Source organism: Eptesicus fuscus, chromosome 11 (assembly GCF_027574615.1).
Source record: "Eptesicus fuscus isolate TK198812 chromosome 11, DD_ASM_mEF_20220401, whole genome shotgun sequence".
Lineage (NCBI taxonomy): Eukaryota > Metazoa > Chordata > Mammalia > Chiroptera > Vespertilionidae > Eptesicus > Eptesicus fuscus.
Genome location: NC_072483.1, coordinates 15,455,953 through 15,476,118, shown reverse-complemented (window position 1 = coordinate 15,476,118; position 20,166 = coordinate 15,455,953). Strand labels below are relative to the sequence as shown.

Here is a 20,166-nt window from a genome sequence, read left to right as displayed (position 1 = left end):
ACTGGAAGGAAATTGAGTGTGCTCCTTATTACTGTTTTGTGGTGTTTTGTTTTTTTTTAATATATTCTTATTGATTTCAGAGAGGAAGGAAGAGGGAGAGATATAGAAACATCAATGATGAGAGAGAGTCATTGATCGGCTGCCTTCTGCATGCCTCCTACTGGGGTTTGTACTCAAAACCCAGGCGTGTGCCCTTGACCTGAATCAGACCTGGGACCCTTCCTCGCAGGCTGATGCTCTACCCACTGAGCAAAACTGGCTAGGGATGTGGTGTTTTTTTTACATTTGTGTAGTGCAGGTCTATAGTCTACCAATCTTACATTAAAATCACATGGATGGAAGGAAAGCAGATGTCTGCATAGTTTCTCCTGTTTATATATGGAAAGGGGAAGGACTTCTGACAAATGAACCTGAAAATCCTAAGGCAGTCAGTTTTAAAATGAATATAAATATACTAGAGGCCCGATGCACGAAATTCGTGCAAGAGTAGGCCTTCCTTCCCCCGGCTGCCAGCACCAGCTTCCCTCTAGCACCCAAAACCTGGGCTTTCCTCACAGCCCCAACTTCATCCAGAAGGTTGTCCAGAAGGATGTCTGGTCTAATTAGCATATTATGCTTTTATTATTATAGACTAGAGGCCAGGTGCATGAATTCATGCTCTGGTGGGGTCTAGCTGGCCCGCCCCAATGGGGGCCACTGGGAGCAGGCTGGCAGGGGGGAGGGGCTGTGGGCGGTTTGCTAGCCAGCCCCGCCCTCGCTCAGGGTCGGGGTGCCGGTTTAGGGGCAGGGTTGGCCAGGGCGAGGGGCCACAGGCGTTCCCATCATTCTACTGTTTGGTCAATTTGCATATTATATCCTTTTATTATATAGGATATAGTGTCATGATATTTTCTAGCAGTTTAATCAAAATAGTATATTATCACTCATTACATTTTAAAAATCTCATCACTTGGCCAAGTTTGAGTGCTTATCAATGCTTAGTTTCTGTTACTTTTTCTTTTGCAATAAATCTGAAAACTGTGCTTCTTTTTCTGCTTCCATTACATATCAAAGAAAATTTATTTTTTGAAGTTAGTTTCACTGTGTAGGTTCTTTGCCCTTTTCCTTCAAGTGCCCTTGTTTCTTTACTTTTGTAGCATTGACAATTCAAGGATAAACAGGCACTATTTTGCCTGAAGTTACTATATTTCTAACATCTGTTTCATTGGGCAGGGATGTGCAATAAAAGTGCTGTATGAAAGCTTGTATTCCTCAAGAAGAAACACTTGAAGACAACTGGCTCTTATTTAGTGGCTACCTTCTGGTTGGGGAATTTTGCAGTTATTGAGTCTAGTTTTATACTAGTATTTCTTTCTTAGTAATAGATAATCTGATGGGTTGTACTTTATTTTCTCATAGACATCCAAGGTCAAGAAAGATGTTTTCTAAATACCAGAGGACACCTGGATATCCCAAATCATTGGGAATATATGCATATATACAGGGAACATATTGGAACAAATGGTCTGAATATTAATATTATCTATTGGGGGAGCATTACCTAGAGTCCCAGTTAATATTGTCTGACATGTAGTTAATAAACAATGAATATAACTAACAATGATTAAAAATGCTTTTATTTTATTAAAATGCCTACACCTGTAGAAAACTAAAATGGAGTGCCCTTACTTTCAATGACATACAGTCTGGTATGCACTCAAAGCACATTTCTCATTAATAAAACTCATAATAAGCAATTTTAAGTTGACAAACAAAATCATTAGTTATGGTTGATACTCCCTTTTCCATCAAGCTGAATCCTACTGATTTCCAAAACTTCAACATATGTCAACACTTCCCGTGTGTCTCTCAGCCTCTTAGACCTTTTCTTCTGCCACAACTACACCACAGGGTAATTGGTCTGCCTGGCTCCCACACTTGGTGGTTTTTCTTTATTTGAGCAACTGGTTCTTGCACAAAGCACATAGTAGGTATTGAACAGATTATTATCAAGTAAAGGAAAAGAAAAATTGGTGAAGGGATACATGAATGAGCAGATAACTGAAGAGATAGTTATCCTACAGAAGACATTAGTTTTAAGTTTTTCATATCTGAAATTAATAGATTCATCAAAATATGCTCTTCTATCTATTTTTTTCAACATTGAACATGCTCTAAATAAAGCAAATCAGTGTTCAATTTCACAACTTCGGAAAAGCCCTTCTGCTCAGGATAAATAGATATGCACTCTGTGATGCAGATCATATAAAAAGACCTGAAATATACACTGGGGCCCCTAACAAGCTTATAAAGTAGATGTTGAACTAAGACACTTCTAAAAATTGTTTTTGTAATATTTAACAGAGCCAGGTAGTATGTAAGTAAGTGTTTTGGGAGGACATGAAAGTAGAAGCAAGATTCTCATAGGTTAATGTGCAAGAACGTGCGTATAACAAGTGCAGATTCCTGGCCTCCCTCCCAGAGATTCTGATTCACTAGGCCTCAGGTGGACATGGGAACCTGAACATTTATTGAGAAACCTCAGTGATTTCCTATAAGTGTTCCAGGGAAAACACTTGTCAGTGGGCTTAGGAGAGACTTCTATGGGCCAGAGTTAACAGGAAAGTGGGAGATGGGATTTGGGCTGGAGATTCATAAATGCATGATATTTGGATAGGCAAGGAGAAAAGAAAAGGAACCTCCTTTTCCTTAGGGTCATTGATAGAAACATCTCTATCCAAAACCAGATAATTATGATGACTGACAAATTACACTTTCATGACATCCCAGGATAAGGCATGCATGTTATGGTGATGCTTTTTGTTTTGCTTTTAATATAACATAGAAGCATATTTTCAATTGACTAACTTTTTTTACTTATTTTCCATTTTGCCTATTAAATATTGACAAGTTTATACACTTCAAAGTTTCTAAGGATCAAGCATGCCTGTCACTGCCGTATCTTGAGTCATGATGGCATTTATAAAGGGTGACTCTTGGGTAATGAGAAGTGAAACATTAAATGTGTCCCTCCAGTAACACTGCTGAGAAACCACACCTTTCATTTTCCTTGCCAATGAAACTTGGCTGGTTACAAAAGTTTTGTGGACATTCAAGCTTTTTCATGTTTATAGATATTTACTACATAATTGGCTGCATCAAAAACATGTCTATTAGCTGTCATGCTGAAGGCTTGATAGCTTGTTCTTCATAGCCAAGAAGACTTTGAAGGTGTTTGTGTGAAGATTCCTTGATCACAGGCAACACATTTGTAGACAATTCAGAGAGCTCAGAGAGACTAATTGCTTAGACAGGCAATCAATTTGGCCTGAGTGACAGAAGGGTGCCAATCAATATCTAGCTGGGAAGTGAGACAAGAGTCTCAATAATGACAGTTCAGTCACCCAGCAGAGATGGATAAGTGACACCCCATGGAAAGAGGCTGACAAGACCAACATTTGCTTGTCTTTCTTGAGTTTCGGTGTTCAGTTTCCCAGAGACCACTGCGTAGTCAGCCAGGAACTGCAGGCAATCACTGAGGGAGTTCCATAGGCGTCCTCATTCTGACAATACAGACATTACTTTAGCACCAATATGATTTCTTCTTGTCCTGGAATGAGGCAGTGAAAATCCCTACAAAATTCTCTAGTCTCTGTTTTCCCAGCCAACATTGAAGGCCTCATATTGGAGGAGGGGGTGCAGTCTGAATACTTGAGTTATTCCATTGACAGGAAGATCAAAATAATGATCCGCAACCAGGACAATTTTTGGAGTGAAAAGGGTGCTGTTAATAATTGTTGAGAATATTATAGATCTACCCATTTTTCACAATTGCCCTCCTTTACCAAGTTCCCGCTCCACCCCAGGCTTTCACCACCCTATTGTCTGTGTCCATAGGTAATGCATATATGCATATAAATTCTTTGGTTAATCTCTTTCCACCTTCTCCCCTTCGCTCTGAGATTCATCAGTCTATTCCATGTTCCCATGACTCTGGCTCTATTTTATTCATCAGTTTATTTTGTTCATTAGATTCCTTCATTTATTTTTACTTTTAGATTCAGTTTTTTATTAGCTATGTATTTATTGCCATTTTGTTGTTCATAGTTTTGATCTTTGTTTTTATCTTCTTCTTCTTAGTAAGTGCTTTTTTCTTGCTGCTTTTAAGATTCTTTGTCTTTAATGTTTGACATTTTAATTATGATGTCTCTTGGTGTGGTCCTCTTTGGGTTCATCTTGTTTGGGACTCTCTGCACTTCCTAGACTTGTAAGTCTATTTTTTTCACCAGGTAGGGGAAGTTTTCTGTCACTATTTCTTCAAATAGGTTTTCAGTTATCTTGCTCTCTCTCTTCTTCTGGCACCCCATAACGTGAATGTTTGTATGCTTGAAGCAGTGCCAGAGGCTCCTTACACTGTCTTCATATTTTTGGATTCTTTTTTCTTTTTGTTCTTCTGATTGAGTGTTTTATGCTTCCTCATATTCCAAATCATTGATTGGATTCTCAGTATCCTCTACTTCACTGTTGAATCCCTATAAATTATTCTTTTTTTTAAAATATATTTTATTGATTTTTTTTTTTACAGAGAGGAAGGGAGAGGGATAGAGAGCTAGAAACATCGATAGAGAGAAACATCGATCAGCTGCCTCCTGCACACCCCCCACGGGGGATGTGCCCGCAACCAAGATACATGCCCTTGACCGGAATTGAACCTGGGACCTTTCAGTTCGCAGGCCGACGCTCTATCCACTGAGCCAAACCGGTTTTGGCCCTATAAATTATTCTTTATTTCATTTAGTGTATGCTTAATTTCTGACTAGTCCTTTTTCATGTCTTTGACATTCTCACTAAGATCCCTGAAAGTCTCACTAAGTCCCCTGAAGTTCTCATTAAGATATTTGAGCATTCCTATAACCATTGTTTTGAACTCTGGATCTAGTAGTTTGCTTGCTTCATTTCATTTAGTTCTTTTTCTGGAGATTTTCTTCTGTTCTTTCATTTGTGATATGTTTCTTTGTCTCCTTATTTTGCTGCTTCCCTATGTATTATTTCTATTTATTAGGTAGAGCTGCTATGTCTCCTGGAATTAGTAGAGTGGCCTTGTGTAGTAAGTATCATATAGGGCTCAGTGGCTCAGCCTCCCCAGTCACCAGAGCTGGGCACTCTAGGTGTGCCCCTGAGTGGGCTGTGTGCATAATCTTGTTGTAGTTGAGCCTTGATTACTGTTGAAGTTACAGGCAGGAATTGACCTCCAGACCAATTGGATGTGAGGACCAGCTGCAACTACAGTGGGAGAGCTGCTATGCAGGAGATACCCCTATGGAGCAAGACTTATTTCAGTGAGGCTTCAGTGCTTGAGTGTGTCACTCATGGATGTGTAAGTTGTAATCTGGTATAATCTGAAGCTGTCCACTGGGTGCACTGGCTCTGGGGCCTCCTGGGAGGTGCAAAATCAGCCACTGCCTGGGGCCATCCTGCAGGAGCTACAGAGCTTTCTGTAGATGGCTACTACTTATGTTGGGTTTGGAAGTGCCCAAGCAAGGCCAAGCTCTCTTGGGCCTCTTATTTATAGATATGAGGCATGCTGATGCCAGCTGATGCTTGTTTGAGAGATTTTAGGAAAGTTTGAAACCTGAATCAGGATAGGCCATTCATATGTAAAAGCTGCTGCAAACATCTTGGGTGGGGCTACAAAATGGGTGGGGTGGAGTTTCAGGGAATCAGCAGGGTAGAGTGGACAGTGTGGGCCATGCTGATTGAAACTCAGATATGGCTGCCAATCAGCTCTTTGATAGGGGAGGTCTCAGCATAAGAATAATGGACCCTGTGAGCACCCCTCTCTGGGAGAAAGCTGACCCTGAATTCTTGACTCAATGCCAGACAATCCAGTTCCTCCCCATATGTCCTGGATCCTCCAAAGCTACTGCCCCAGTGCTGGAACTCAGAGGGAGCAAGTCCATGTAAGTTTGTGTGCTGGCCCTTTAAGAGGAACTGCCTAGGACTCTGGTAGCCTCCATGTCACTTAGCCACAATCCCCACTGGTTTTTATAATCCGAAGTTGCTGGGACTTCTACTTACAGCACTGGAACCCTGGGCTGAGGGATCTGGTGTGGGGTTGGGACCCCTTGCTCCTCATGGTGGGCCTCCACACCAGAGATATTCCTCCTGATTAAAAATAAATGCCACACATGGGTGTTGGATTAACCTGTTCTGATCCTCCACCCCTCCTACTAGTCTGGATGTACATTTTTTCTACAGGTCTCTAGTTATAGCATTTCCATTCAGCCAGATTTCAGGCTGTTCAAAATTATAGTTGTTCTGTATTTTAGTTGTAATTTTGATGTGGTTGTGGGAGGCAAGAGTACCAGCATTCACCTATGCTGCCATCTTAGTTCATGGTTGATTATATTATCTATTAACTGTTTTGTACTAATAAAATTAATAATCATATTAATTTATAATGGCATTCATTAAAAATCTGCATCCATTGAGAAAAGTAACCCATACTGTAGACACCTTATAGATTCTTGGGATATAATGCCAACCCTACTTTCCATCTTAACCAGAAAGCTAGTGCAATATACCTTTCCTTTCTGGCAGTATTCTCTCTCTCTCTCTCTCTCTCTCTCTCTCTCTCTCTCTCTCTCTCTCTCTCTCTCTCTCTCTCTCCAAACATATGAATCCATAAATGACATTTTATCTTGCTCCATTGTTGAGCAAAAAACACTTGTGGTTTGCTTGGTAGCATTCAGGGGATTCCCTTCAACTCCACGTGGAAAATGGGACTTGTCAGAATGTATCATCCTGCTGCTCCAACTCTTCTCTCTGTACAGTGAGCTCCCAGTTTGGGATCAGCATAAGCCTGCCTCTGAGAAAATTTATGTTACTTTCTCCTCACAGACAGATGGCCCTGAAGTGAATATAATACAATAATTCAAATTGGACTAGCACCTTTCGATCTGTTTATGAATGGTGTGGCATCCCTATGAGTGAATTAGAGCCCCGTAGTTTCTGGGCAACGGTATTATTCTTGCAAAATTTGTGCTGAATTAAAAATATATATCATCCAGGAAAGAAATTAGAAATTCCAGTCCTTCGCCATTCATCCAGGGTGACATTCGGGTTCAGTGCAGTTTCCAGTTATCCTCCCTGTAGATTTACTGTGCCTGACAGTTGGCGCCAGGATCAGCAGTGATTGGGTGAAGAATAGCAAAGTCACGGCCAGCCTGGGGATTGGCCCTGCTTACATGCTTAGATGTGATAGCTTCTAAGTGAGCAAATTCTCATTTTCTAAGGAAACACATTGGTGCAGTTGGACAGAACCCAGTTCTAAACCAGCAAAGTTTCCACCTGAACAGTTTCCTCTTGGAATTGAATATTCGTCAGTGTTTCTTTTCACTCCCAAACTTAAGGGAAGTTTTGCACTGCAATTAAAATGGGGAGGCAAGATGGGTTGTTGAGGAGAGCAACGGAAGTAGGATGAGAAAAATAAATTTAAAAGCAAATGATATGGGAGGCCAAGCAAAATGTATTCTTCATTAAAATAATTCTCTTGTCCTCTCTCTCCCCAGCAGTAGAGCAGTGGTCTGTCTTGGTAAAGGGTGTCTGAGCTAGACTGTGGCCTCATTAGGGTAATGTTCTAACCATCTAAGTTAATTAGCTGCAGATTAACCATGTGTACTGCATATTTGATGTGCTATAAATAGCAGGGAGTTATTTCTGGAGATATTTGGTTTGTTTTACGAATGACTGGGAGCCCAGCATCTTAGCTTGATGTGTCACAGCTATGACATTGCCCTTCCAGTCTGCTGGCACCTCTCCCTTGTCACTCCTTCTCTCTGACCATGTAGGTCTGTGGGGAAATGAAAATGTAAGTAGCGAGGGAATGAATGAGAGAAAAAGCTATTCATTCACTAAAAATAATTTATTGGCTACCTACCCAATGACAGAAGCTATGCTTAGTTGCTAGAGGTAAAATAATCAAGGCAAAGTTACTAACCTCAAGGAATTAGAGATCATTACTAAGGTGCTACAGTGCTGTGATGAAGAGCTGAGAGAGTTAAGAAAGCAAGAAAGAGGGCTTCTCCCTTAGGGAAGGAAGAGGTCAAATCTGTGGCATTTGGGTGGAATGGAGAGTGCCCCAAGGCACTCTCCATGAATAGCTAGTATTAAATGCTTCAATAGGTATTTATTTAGGCTCTGTGTTATAATAAAAGCTATAGTAAAGTAAACAGATGTCAAAATATATCACAGTGTGTGAACCTGTTTGGGATTTAGAAGAAACTTAACCTAATAGAGAGAATAGGCTAATTCAAGTACAAAACATTTGCAAGTAACCACCCACTGATCGAGATGTTGACATATGATAACAATATGGCAAAAAAATGTGGTTTATAGCTAAGTAAACACTGGTGTGGTTTAAATGTTTATCTGCGTGCTGTTGTAGCACAGTAGAAATATATTGTGAGTTTTGGAGTCAAATATTGTTTCCAGTATAACTCTCACCATTACGAGGAGGATGACCTTGAATGAGTTCTTTATTCTCATGTATCCTCAATTTCTTTATTTTGAATGAATGAATGAGTACATATGTAAATAAATAAAACTAAAAATGCAGATAATAGTACTCACTCTGTGAACTTGTGAGGATTAAATCAGACAGTGCTTGCCATAGAGTGATTATGTAACAAAGTAAAGTATAAATATAAATATAAATATAAATATAAATATAAATGTAAATATAAATATATATTTAAAATCTGCATTTTCTATTTTGTCATTCTGAATACTAGAGCTTTTCTCTAGTTTTCCCTAGGACTTCAAAAAGAATGAGGGAAGAAATCTTCAACTTCTGCTAAAGAGGATTAAAAAAGACAAGGCCTTGTGGTCATGCTACCACTTTACATTATGATTACCCATATTCCATCATTCTCCCTCCTTTAATATATGAAAGGCTATGCAAGTCTAGATGGCCCATATCATAGTGCTTTCTCAGTGTGTAGGAAAAATACTCTAATTCACCATCATAAATGGCAGAAATGGACTTAGTTCAGAGATTGGAGTTGGAAAGGAGTCAGATTTGATATCTGAGAAGAAATGAGAAGGCACCCTTTTCAGGTGCTGGAGGTGGCTAGAAGGACAGATGAAGATAAACAGAGAGTGAAAGTGGTACTTCAGATGGTGGGTTACATGGAAGACAGATGGGTGTTTACATGATTGGTTCTCATTTAAGATTCTAGCAAAGGCCCAAGTCTGCGCATGTATGTCTGCACATTAAATGGGACATGGCCTTGTCTGCGTGGTGGTCCACTATGCTCATGCGTAAGGCAGGTCCTGGGTTTTATCTTCCCAGGCTGCCCGCAGACTTTGTGTTGTTTAGAAGCTGACTGCAGAGCCAGTGGCCTAGTTTGGGGGCTGCTGTGCCACAACAAGGGCACCCTTACATGAGTGTCTGGAGACAGACACTAGATCAGCACGCTTGGAGGAAGGGGCATCCGAGATTCAGGGCACTACAGCCAGCAGAGGCTAAGGTGAAGGTCATGCAGAGTGCTGGACATACCACTGAGCTTTGACCAGCAGAACAAACAGACTGGCAACAGCCTCAGGACCCTCAGTTGTAGAGCCAAGAGAGTCAGAACAAACCTGGGGACAAGTGACTACTGCACAGGTGTAAAATGATATCACACTTATGTCTCCTACTCTACAAAGACTCACCCAACCAGATCTGCATATGCTTAGCAACTACCTAGGGAAGAGAAGCAGTCTACTACTCTTCTACTGAGAGGCTAAACATGTTTATCCAAGAGATAAATATTTGGGCTACATAAAACAACCTAGTCAACAATTTGTTAAAAAAATATAAACATACAGAGAAATTGAACAAACTTTACAGTGAACACCATATACCCAACAACTAGATCCTACTACTCACACTTACTATACTTGCTTCATTGCATATCTAGCCATCTGGCCATCTAGCTCTTCATCTGTAAATCTAATTTCTGATGCATTTCAAAGTCACAGGCATCAATACAGTTCATCTCAAATTATATATACACTTGAGCATGTGTATATTTAACTAAAGTTCCAAATTAGTTTACAGGTCTCTTCGTTTCAAGATAAAATTTACAAACAATGAAATACATAAATCTTAAATGTACCATTGGATGGATTCCAACAAATGCATATACTGTGCAATCCAAACCCCTATGGAGCTATGGATCATTACCCTCTCCCAGGAAGTTTCCATGTCCTTTCCCAGCCAATCTCTGCCCCATCTCTAACCCTTCCCCCCAGGCTATCACTGTTCTTAAATTTTCCATCACAGACTAATTTTCCCTATACTAAAATCTATATTAATAAAAGGGTAGTATGCTAATTAGACCGGGAGACCTTCCAGATGTCCTTCTGGACAAAGCCATGGTGGCAGGGCTGAGGCAGAGGCGGTTAGGGGCAAGCAGGCCAGCAGAGGGGGACAGTTGGGGATGAGCAGGCCAGTGGGGGGTAATTGGGGGCAAGCAGGCTGGCGGGGGAGTGGGCAGTTGGGAACAATCAGGCCAGTGGGGGGGCAGTTGGGGGCAAGCAGGCCGGTGGGGGTGGGCAGTTGGGGCGATCAGTCCAGCAGGGGGGGCAGTTAGGGGCGATAAGACCAGAGGGGGGGCAATTGGGGGCGATCAGGCCAGCAGGCAGAGTGTTTAGGGGCGATCAGGCAGGCAGGCAGGCAGGTAAGCGGTTAGGAGCCAGCGGTCCCGGGTTGTGAGAGGGATGTCTGACTGCCGGTTTAGGCCTGATCCCCTAAACCAGTGGTTGGCAAACTCATTAATCAACAGAGCGGCAAACCGTGCCAACCACTGCCCTAAACCAGCATTCAGACATCCCCTGAGGGGTACCGGATTGGAGAGTGTGCAGGCTAGGCTGAGGGGACACCCCTCCCATGCACAAATTTTGTGCACCTGGCCACTAGTTATATATAAATGGCATCATAATATTTAGTTTTTTTGTGTATGGCTTCTTTCACTCAGTGTAATGCTTTTGATATTTTTCTATGTTGCATGCATCAGCTTATTCCTCTTGATAGCTGAATAGTATTCCTACATAGGCAATATATAACAGCTATTTATTCTTTTGTTGATAGACACTTGTTTCTCAATGGATTTTAAAATCGGTTTAAAAATTCATTATGCTAGACTAAGTCTAACATTTAAAATAGATTTGAGACAAAAGTTAATGCTAGTTAACCAGCATGTAGGGGCTCAAGAAAGAGATGAGTTTGGTTATATACAAAATAAATTAATATTTTTTCTGAATATCCCAGTTGTAGTGTGCTTAAACATTTTTAAAAAATGTTTTTATTGATGTTTTAGGAGAGAGGAAGGGAGAGGGATAGAGAGATGGAAACATCGATGAGAGATAAACATCAATTGGCTTCCCCCTGCATGCCCCCTACTGGGGATGGAGCCCACAACCCGAGAATGTACCTTGACCAGGAATCAAACCGGAGACCTCTTGGTTCATGGGTTGATACTCAACCACTGTGCCACACCGACCAGGCAACATGTTAAAATATTTCTTAAAAATATGACTCAGTTCAGCTTTCAGCTGAAATAGCCAATCTATTACCAGTTTGAGTTGGGGAAGTGTCTTCTGATTTTGTGTTTATTTTGTTATATTTCTGTCAAAATGAAGTTATGATAAAGAAAGTATTTGATCATAGGAGTCAAAGAACACTTCAGTCTAATGTTCTGATAATATTCTAGAGTGGCATTAGGCAAAACGCAGGGCTAGACCTGTGGAGGAAGGAAGAGATGTGGGGAAGTCCACATTCCTCTGCATGCTCCCTCTGGAGCCTGGGGTCTGTTTTCTAATAGCACTTTCATTACTGAATGAGTCAAGCTCTTCAGCGCCCAAATCATAGTCTCTGATTTTAAAGAAATCTGTTATTATCAGGCCCTGAATGAGTAGGTGGTTTCCTGCCTTGAAAGGATTCAGGAAACCACTATCTTTTAACATTTACTTCCAGAAAGATCGTCCTTTTGTGTCTAGGGAGACCCTCTCTGGAGAGATTGGATGCAGATCCAAGGACAAGGACCCCAGGATCTGCGCTTTACAAGGATGTACTTGACGGAGGTGGACCCCGGGAGAGAATTTTGGTGCAGAGCCTCACTAATCCTGCTCTGGTGTGGCTTTGAATTTTTTAATGCATTCTTATTTAATGTCCAATTTTTCTAACTTTAAGTTAGTGCCCTTTTTAAGCAAAAAACTATGTTCGTTTGGGGTTCTTTTTGCTTCCCCCGAATGAAAACTATAAGAATTCACTAATTAAATATGTACCTTAAAATATGAATCTATTTTCAATAAAGTAATATAGCTACATTTATATCTATGTTTCCTGAAATATACTGTTTATATATGAATTTGGTTTATTTGTTTTCTGACTTGTATACGTCTTAACTTTTAAAAAATAGCTTATTAATATGCATTAGAAATTACATTTCACTAAGTATAATTTTGGCCTATACATTTTTAGTCACAACAACTGCTTTCCCAGTATTTAGGGGAAGGAAGGATTTAGACTCAAATTGGAAAATAACAACAAAAAATAACAACTGGAAGACATTATTTAAGGTTAGTGTTTAACGATAAATTGGACCAGTCAACAACTTAAACAAATAAAAAAAAACCCTCTGCACGCCTGACCAAGAAATGAATAGACTGATTTTTAGTCACATTTGGGAAACAGATGGTAGAATTATTCTGTGTGCAGACTGGTGATGCAAACCATATACCTCAGCTATCAAAATATCAAAATGAAGTAAAATGTCATTGGCATTCAGATGACAATGGATGATGTTTCACAGTCTTTGATTTTCTGGAAAAGAAATAGAGAACTTTACTAAATGAGAATTTAAAAAAAGAAAGGAAGAATGTGTCAGCAGGGAATAAATAATGGTATCGTCTCATCAGGCTCAAAATATTTTCTCTGTGGCCAGATTCATAGAGGTTATGAAAAGATGAGACAACTCAATTTGCTTCCAAGTATTGGGATCAGTCCCTGTGGTCTGTGCCAAGCTGAGGCTTAGGAATGTAATTGGCTTTAATTGTAATTAATTTAATTAATCACAGTCATACTGTGAGTCTAGGCTGCTTGAGATTCTATTTCAACAACTTTCTGTTCACCTCCACATTTTCCTTTTTTTAAAAAATGCAAAGCCAAGAAATAGTGAGGAAAGGTGAATATATGTGTGTGTGTGTGTTTTTTTTTTCCTTTTTGATCCAGCCATTTTTGCATAGAACATTTAATTATACAGAAGAGATAATTCAGCAAGATATGCATGGTCACAGAATTGTATTTTAACTTATTTTTTAAAAAGGCGAGATTTTCATTTTAACTGAGTTCTACCTGTTGGGCCACCTTTGTGCCAATTGTCTATAAATGAATGAGATAAGGATTGGCACAAGAAGAAACTCTAGCCTCTGTGCTAAGGTGGGGAGGAGGCAGACTAATACTGAGAAAACCAGAGGTTAGTCCCTGGTATGTGGTACAGGAACTGAGCGATACCGGGCGAGTCATCACTGTTATCATTACTTTTCTTCTTTATGATAGCGTTAGCATACTTCCAGGGAAATGCACTGCCATTCAAGAGATTGTTTCTGTTCATATACAATGACATGGAGTATTATAAATGGGCTCTGATCAGGTTTTATTTCAGAACTTGTGGCATTTCCCACTTATTTTTTTCCACATAAACTTCATTTTTCTCTTCTACCCAATATTAAGTTCCCCTCAGGTCAGAAGCAATATTGTTGCCTTCAGCATCCAATAAGTGTTCACCAAGATAACTCCTGATCAGGAGTTAAGACTCTTCTTTATTTAACATCATTTTCCTGCAGGCCCTGGCCAAGTGGGTAGCTCAGTTGGTTATAGGGTTGCCCCGATACGCCAAAGTTGTGGGTTTGATCCCCAGTCAGGGGACATACAAGAATCAATCAATGAATGCATGAATGAGCAGAACAACAAATCAATGTTATTCTCTCTCTCCCTCCCTCCCTTCCTCTCCCTGTCTAAAATTAATAAATAAATAAAAGTAAATAAAATTATTCCCCTACATGTAAATAAGGCCTCCTGGAAAGAGGCTGCTCTTTTTTACAGTCAGAAAAAATGGTTTAACCCCAACTCCCCTATTAACTAACCATGATCCTGTAAGTAAGCCATTTAACCTTTCTGTTGCCTTAGCTTTCTCATCTACCGCATAGATATAATGATATTTTTAAAGCACATTATAATGATAAATAATGAGTTCTTTGACAAGTTAAAAGTACTATTTAACTTTGAGTTACTATTATTAATAACATAAGATTTGTGAAAATGTAGGAAACAGATTTTGCTTTCCTAAGCAGATGTGTGGAGAGATAGATGGTTTGTGTAAATGTGTGGTCACACGTCATTCTCTGAGCACTCACGATCAGTGTCCATGTCTTATTGAAATCCCACCTGGTCCTGTTGCTACCCTGTGAAGAGAGAACTTCCCCAGTTATAGTACAGGCTTAGACTGGGCCAGTTCACCTGCACTCTCCTCACTCTGCTGCTCAGTAGTTATATGAACTATTAGAAAGTTTGACATTTTGAACTACATTGCCTTGCTACTGTAATGACCATACCACACCAGGGAATTCGTGGGCCTCCTAGAGCCCTTAATTTGCAATCCTAGAAGCCCTTCTCAAGAGAGAGAAGCTGGGTCAGCCTGCTCTCTGTCTTAAGCAAGTATCTGAGTCACCAAGCCACAGCTTCCGGATGAGACTGGAAGAGACAGCCAACTCGGGTTCTGGGTAGGAGAGCACAGGTTCATGCATAGTTCATGTGTCCTGCTCTCAGAGTTCTGTCCCCAGATCCTCATGGATGGGCCCCAAGGACAAGTTCATTCAAACACAGTTTGAGTACACATAGTGAATTCCTTACAAAGAGTTAAGTACTTAATATTTTCAAAATCCTATATAATAAAAGCCTAATATGCTAAGTGTCCAGTCAGCTGTTCAACCAATCAAAGCATAATATGGTAATGATATGCTAAGGCCGCTAACCGCTCACTATGACATGCACTGACCACCAGGGAAAATACTCCGACCAGTAGGTGAGCTTGCTGCTAGGGTCTGGCTGATCGGGACTGAGCAAGATGGGCCAGACACACCCTGGAGCCCTCCTGTGGTCCCTCCCCAGTTGGCCAACCTCTCACATCCCTCCCTGGCCCCAATTGTGCACTGGTGAGGTCCCTTGGTCTGGCCTTCACCCTCTCGCAATCTGGGACCCCTCAAGGGATGTCAGAGAGCCGGTTTTGGCCCGATCCTGAAGGCCAGGCCAAGGGACCCCACTTGTGTACTGGGCCTCTAGTAAATTAATAAAGTATTCATGTAATAATGTGTATCAAATACTACATTATGCATAATTCTGGGAGACACATAAGAAACTATGACATGGTTATATACCAAATATTTTAATTTACTTCAAAAGATAATACAAGCATATATGAAATATTTGAACATTTAAAGTGGGGAGTTAAGTAATAGCATACTGATTTAAAGTATAGGGCTACCAGAATTCAAAGACGCGGGGGACCAGTGACACAGTCTCTCAGGAAGTGAAACTGGAGATGGATTTTGAAAGATGGATGGGATTTGAGAAGACAAAAGGGTACAGGAATTTCAAGCATGACACAATGTCTAGAAATGGAAATAGGTGTGTTTGTTTCACTCTTTACTTTTGGGTGATGCAGGGGTAAGGGTGAGCATTGGAGGTGGGTATTTAAAACAAAACAGGTTATCACATAAAGTATATATCATAATATAACTATTGAAAAACTCACATGTGTACTAAGATGTATGTGTAAAGATATTGTTCAAAATAGTAAAAATTTTGCAGTAATTTAAATTCTGTCAGGGGAATGGTTAAATAATTAAACATACTAGGAAGTAGATGAGAAGAATATATAGGTCTCTGTGTGCTGACACAGAAAGATCACCATGGAAAGACACAATAGTATATTAAAGATGAAAATGCATTTATGTAATATTTGTCAACTTTGAAAATTGATTTTAAAAAATCAAAGTGGTATTTCAGGAAGATGAATGTGTTAGCATTGTGTCAAGTTAAAAGGGAGCGATTGAAAGTGAAAGAGTATTGGGGGATGTTTGCTTGAGTACAGACACAGGAGGCCAGAGACAGAGGCCTGAATGGTGAAGAGAAAGACCCCAGAGACCTTCTGAAGAGTGACTTTGAAGAACTTCATGGCAGATTCTTGATAGAGGGGATGAAGGCAAGAGAAGGGAGATTTTTCAGGTTCCAGCTTAGGAAATACACACTAAAGATTGATTTCTACTAAGGGGAGTAGACTGGTGCTAATAGGAAACCTTTAAAGAATTTCTGTATCTTTTTGTTTCTCAGGATGGAAGAAACAGTACGAAATCTATTGCAGAGTCAAGGACCTCCGGAGCAGAAAAAAGAAGACACTGTTAATATAATGGTCTATCAGGTATACCACGGTTCTTACACTCGAATGGGTACTGATTTTCTCATATTTCTCTAGCTCTGTCCTCCCTAATTCAGAGTGATATAAATAAGTATGGGCCAGACCCTGGTGCTGGGATCCATATGGTTACCTCTGTTTGAGGAATCATGTGCACATTTATTTAATTCACTCTTTTTTTTGAATTCCTACTGTGAAACAGATTATAGATTTGGTTGTAGGAAAAGGTAAAAAGTAAGTTTGCCGTGAAACCAAGAGACATATAAAAATATCGAAGTACTCTGTGGCCAGAGCTATGTGAGAGGTAGCTCCCACACTCCCTAGGAACACTGGGCAGGGGTGACTTACCCTGTATGGAAGCTAAGGAATACTTCCCAGAGAGCTATGCCACTTTTGGTGGACCTGGAATAGAGAACAAGAGGAAGGACACGGGGCAGCAGGAAAGCCTAGCTGAGGTGCAGTGGTGTGTATTTGCATGACGGGTGCATGGAGAATGGGAAGCTCAAGGTCATTAAATAATGGTCTGGGGAGAGGAAAGGTTAACTGTGAGACTGAGGGTGCACGGGAGAGCTGGATGAGGCTATGCTCATATGCTGAGCACATGGGTGTGGCCTTGTGGAATCTAAAGAGGTCCACAGAGAGTAGGAGGTCAATGCAGTGACAGGTCGTCATCATCCAGGACCCTCAGTCCCTGTCTCTTTAACACCAGCAAGGTGGCCAGGATGGAGGGCAGGACACCTGGCCTGAGAATGACCCAGTTGGCCACACAGGTGAGAAGGTTCTGGCAGGGGGGACGAGAAATAACAGCAGAAAGAGCGCAGGTACTCTTTATAGATAAACTAGAGGCCTGATGCACGAAATTTATGCACTCGGGTTGGAGGGATCCCTCAGCCAGGCCTATGCCCTCTCGCAGTCTGGGAGCCCTTGGGGTATGTCCGACTGATGGCTTAGGCCTGCTTTCCATGGGGAGCGGGCCTAAGCTGGCAGTTGGACATCCTGAGCGGGGAGAGGCTCCCACCACGACTGCTGCACTCACTAGCCATGAGCCCAGCTTCCGGCTGAGCAGTGCTCCCCCTGTGAGAGTGCACTGACCACCAGCACCAGGGGGCAGCTCCTGTGCTGAGCATCTGCCCCCTGGTGGTCAGTGCACGTCATAGTGACCTGTTGTTCCACCGTTCAGTTGATTTGCATATTAGCCTTTTATTATATAGAAGACTTCTGTTGAAAAATCACTTAAAATGACAAATAGAGACCGAATATCCATTGCACTACTGTGTATAGAGAGCTAAAGAGGCTAAGGCAGGCAAAGAAGTGGGCTGAAATTTGAGATAATGCCCATCGCAGTGCTCCGTGTCTGCTGGCTGAGGAAGTGGGTTTGGGAGGTAAGCAGAGGAGCCCAGCAGCTAAAGATAACCTTACACTGGCTTCCCTGAACTCATGAGTTCAGGGCTCTGCCACCTAACTTGTCATGAGGAAGATTGGGAGGACTCTGATCATAAAAGCCACAGTAGCACACAAAGCTAAGAATTCCAGGCAGGGTTGGCTTTAAGAACTCTTTGTCCTCAATAGTTGACTCTGGAGACATGTGCAGGAATCCTTTAGGATGATGGGCAGCTGCTCTCCATCTCCAATGAATACCGTGCAAGGAGTTGATTTGAGCTGCCTCAGAGGAGATTAAAGTGAGTGCCATGAGGACAATTAAAAATCACTAAAATCCACTTCTTGCAGAAGTACCCTTTGTGAGGGGTATCTTTACATAGGAATGATGTCCGCTTTTCCTGATGTGCGGTCACCTAAAGTTGGGATAAGGATTTCAGTCCTCCCAGCCCTGAGTCTTTCCGAGGTGTTGCATCTGCTTTGGTAGAAAATTGAGGTATAAATAAAAGGGTGTGTGTGTGAAAAGGGCTTGATTCTGCAGTAAGTGGTTCAGTGCAGCTTAAGAGAATCTGAACCATAGTCCTGCTCCCCACTCTAAGCCCTCCCCCCCACCCCTTTATCCCCCCTCGCCCCCATATGCCAGGCCCAAGATAGAACCAAGAACTCACATCCCGCTGTGCTTTTCCCAAATGCCTCCTTGCTGTGCATCCAGGTAACTTCTTTCTCTAGATGGTTCTTTTATCTTTCCACCGCTTACTAGACATTAAACATCGTCATTGGAATTTAATTTTTAAAACTGGAAGCTACTTAGAAAACAGAGGCACTTTAAAAAAATGTGTTTTAAAACTATTTTCTCTCTATGACCCAGTCCATTAGGTTTGGGAACTCAGTGCCTCCCTCTAGGGGGGAGGCAGTATATCACTTGAATTGATAAGACATGGATGGGATTTTTCAGTCATTGCTGTAGCTGGCCTCAGGCTCCTTATGTGGAAAATAGGAGACAGTCTAGGGTTCCATGGCCCATAGGGTCATTTACACATTCAACAGATTTTCTGAGCTCGGATTATATTCTGGGTACAGCCTGTACTCTAGGGATTCAAGCAATGAGAAGGGGGAGCAAAATCCTGCCGGGCAGCACTGAGGCAGGGTCCCTGGCATCTCCCTAACTCGGGTCTCCTAAGTGTGGCTCAAAGCAGCGCAATAGGTCTGTACGAGCCGGGCCTGCTGCCATCAATGGAGCCGGCAGTTGACACCTTCCTGAAGTTCAATTCTTGGTTCGAATATGAGCTGGGAGATTTATTGCTTCATAGTGTGGGGTGTTATGAGCACACCTGACTCAGACTTTCCAACAGCAAGATTTCTCGGACTGAGGCCCATGCAAGGCTTAGGCCCATGGGAAAGCGAGAGTTGGTTTCATTTTCCACTGTGGAAGTTATAGAGAGAGATTAAATGGTGGAGCCCAAGCTACCCTCTGATGACTACCAAACTTGGGACCTAAACATAAGCCTTTCCACTTTCTATCTAGAGCACTCTACATTCATTTATTCATTCCAATGACAACTGTTCACTTACTTTTTTACATAAGTGTAGTAGCTTCCCATTGATGCTGCAGCAAACTTAGTGAGTTAAAACTGCACACATTTCTATCCTACCTAATAAAAGAGTAATATGCAAATTGACCGTACCTTCACTACACCCACCAGCCACGCCCACCAGGAAAGCATCTGCCAGAGGCTTTTCCAGCCTTGGTCACCAGTGGGGAGCCTGCGATGGATCGCAGGGAACTGGGGGTCCGCTCCTGTGAGGGGTTCTGCTCCTGTGGTGGTTTGCAGGGAGCTGGGGTCCCCGGCCCAATGGGCGGTGTCTGCGATCACAGGGAGCTGGAGGTCCCCTGCCCAGGCCTAAAGCTTTGGCTAGAGGCTTTAGGCCTGGGCAGGGCACAGCCCGTGATTGGTGTGAACTATAGAGGAAACACCTTTTCTGACTGCACATTGGCTAAGCTTCCTGTATGCCACTGGTAATATTCTTAGTAACTTGGGTAATAAGAATCCAAAAAGGTGATCTAGGGTTTTTCCACCACACTTCTGGAGAAAAAAAACAAGGTCCGCTGCTGGAGGGCTAAGAAATGTCATATTCTGCCCTAGCCGGTTTGACTCAGTGGATAGAGCCTCAGCCTGCCCACAGCAGGGTCTGGGTTGATTCTGATCAAGGCATGTACCTAGGTTGCAGGCTCCTCCCTGGCTGGGTCCCAGATCAGAGCTCATGCAGGAAGCAACCAATCAAAGTGTTCCTC

General features: G+C 41.8%; 1 protein-coding gene across 1 annotated transcript in view; it reads left to right on the top strand.

The window, feature by feature from the left end:
• The window catches only part of NCKAP5 (NCK associated protein 5), a 908,330-nt gene that overhangs the window by 616,350 nt on the left and 271,814 nt on the right, over positions 1-20,166 (top strand). Inside the window, exon 6 of the mRNA XM_054722813.1 lies at positions 16,415-16,502. Within this exon, the coding sequence (XP_054578788.1) occupies positions 16,415-16,502 (88 nt within the window). The remainder of the gene's footprint in view (positions 1-16,414; positions 16,503-20,166) is intronic.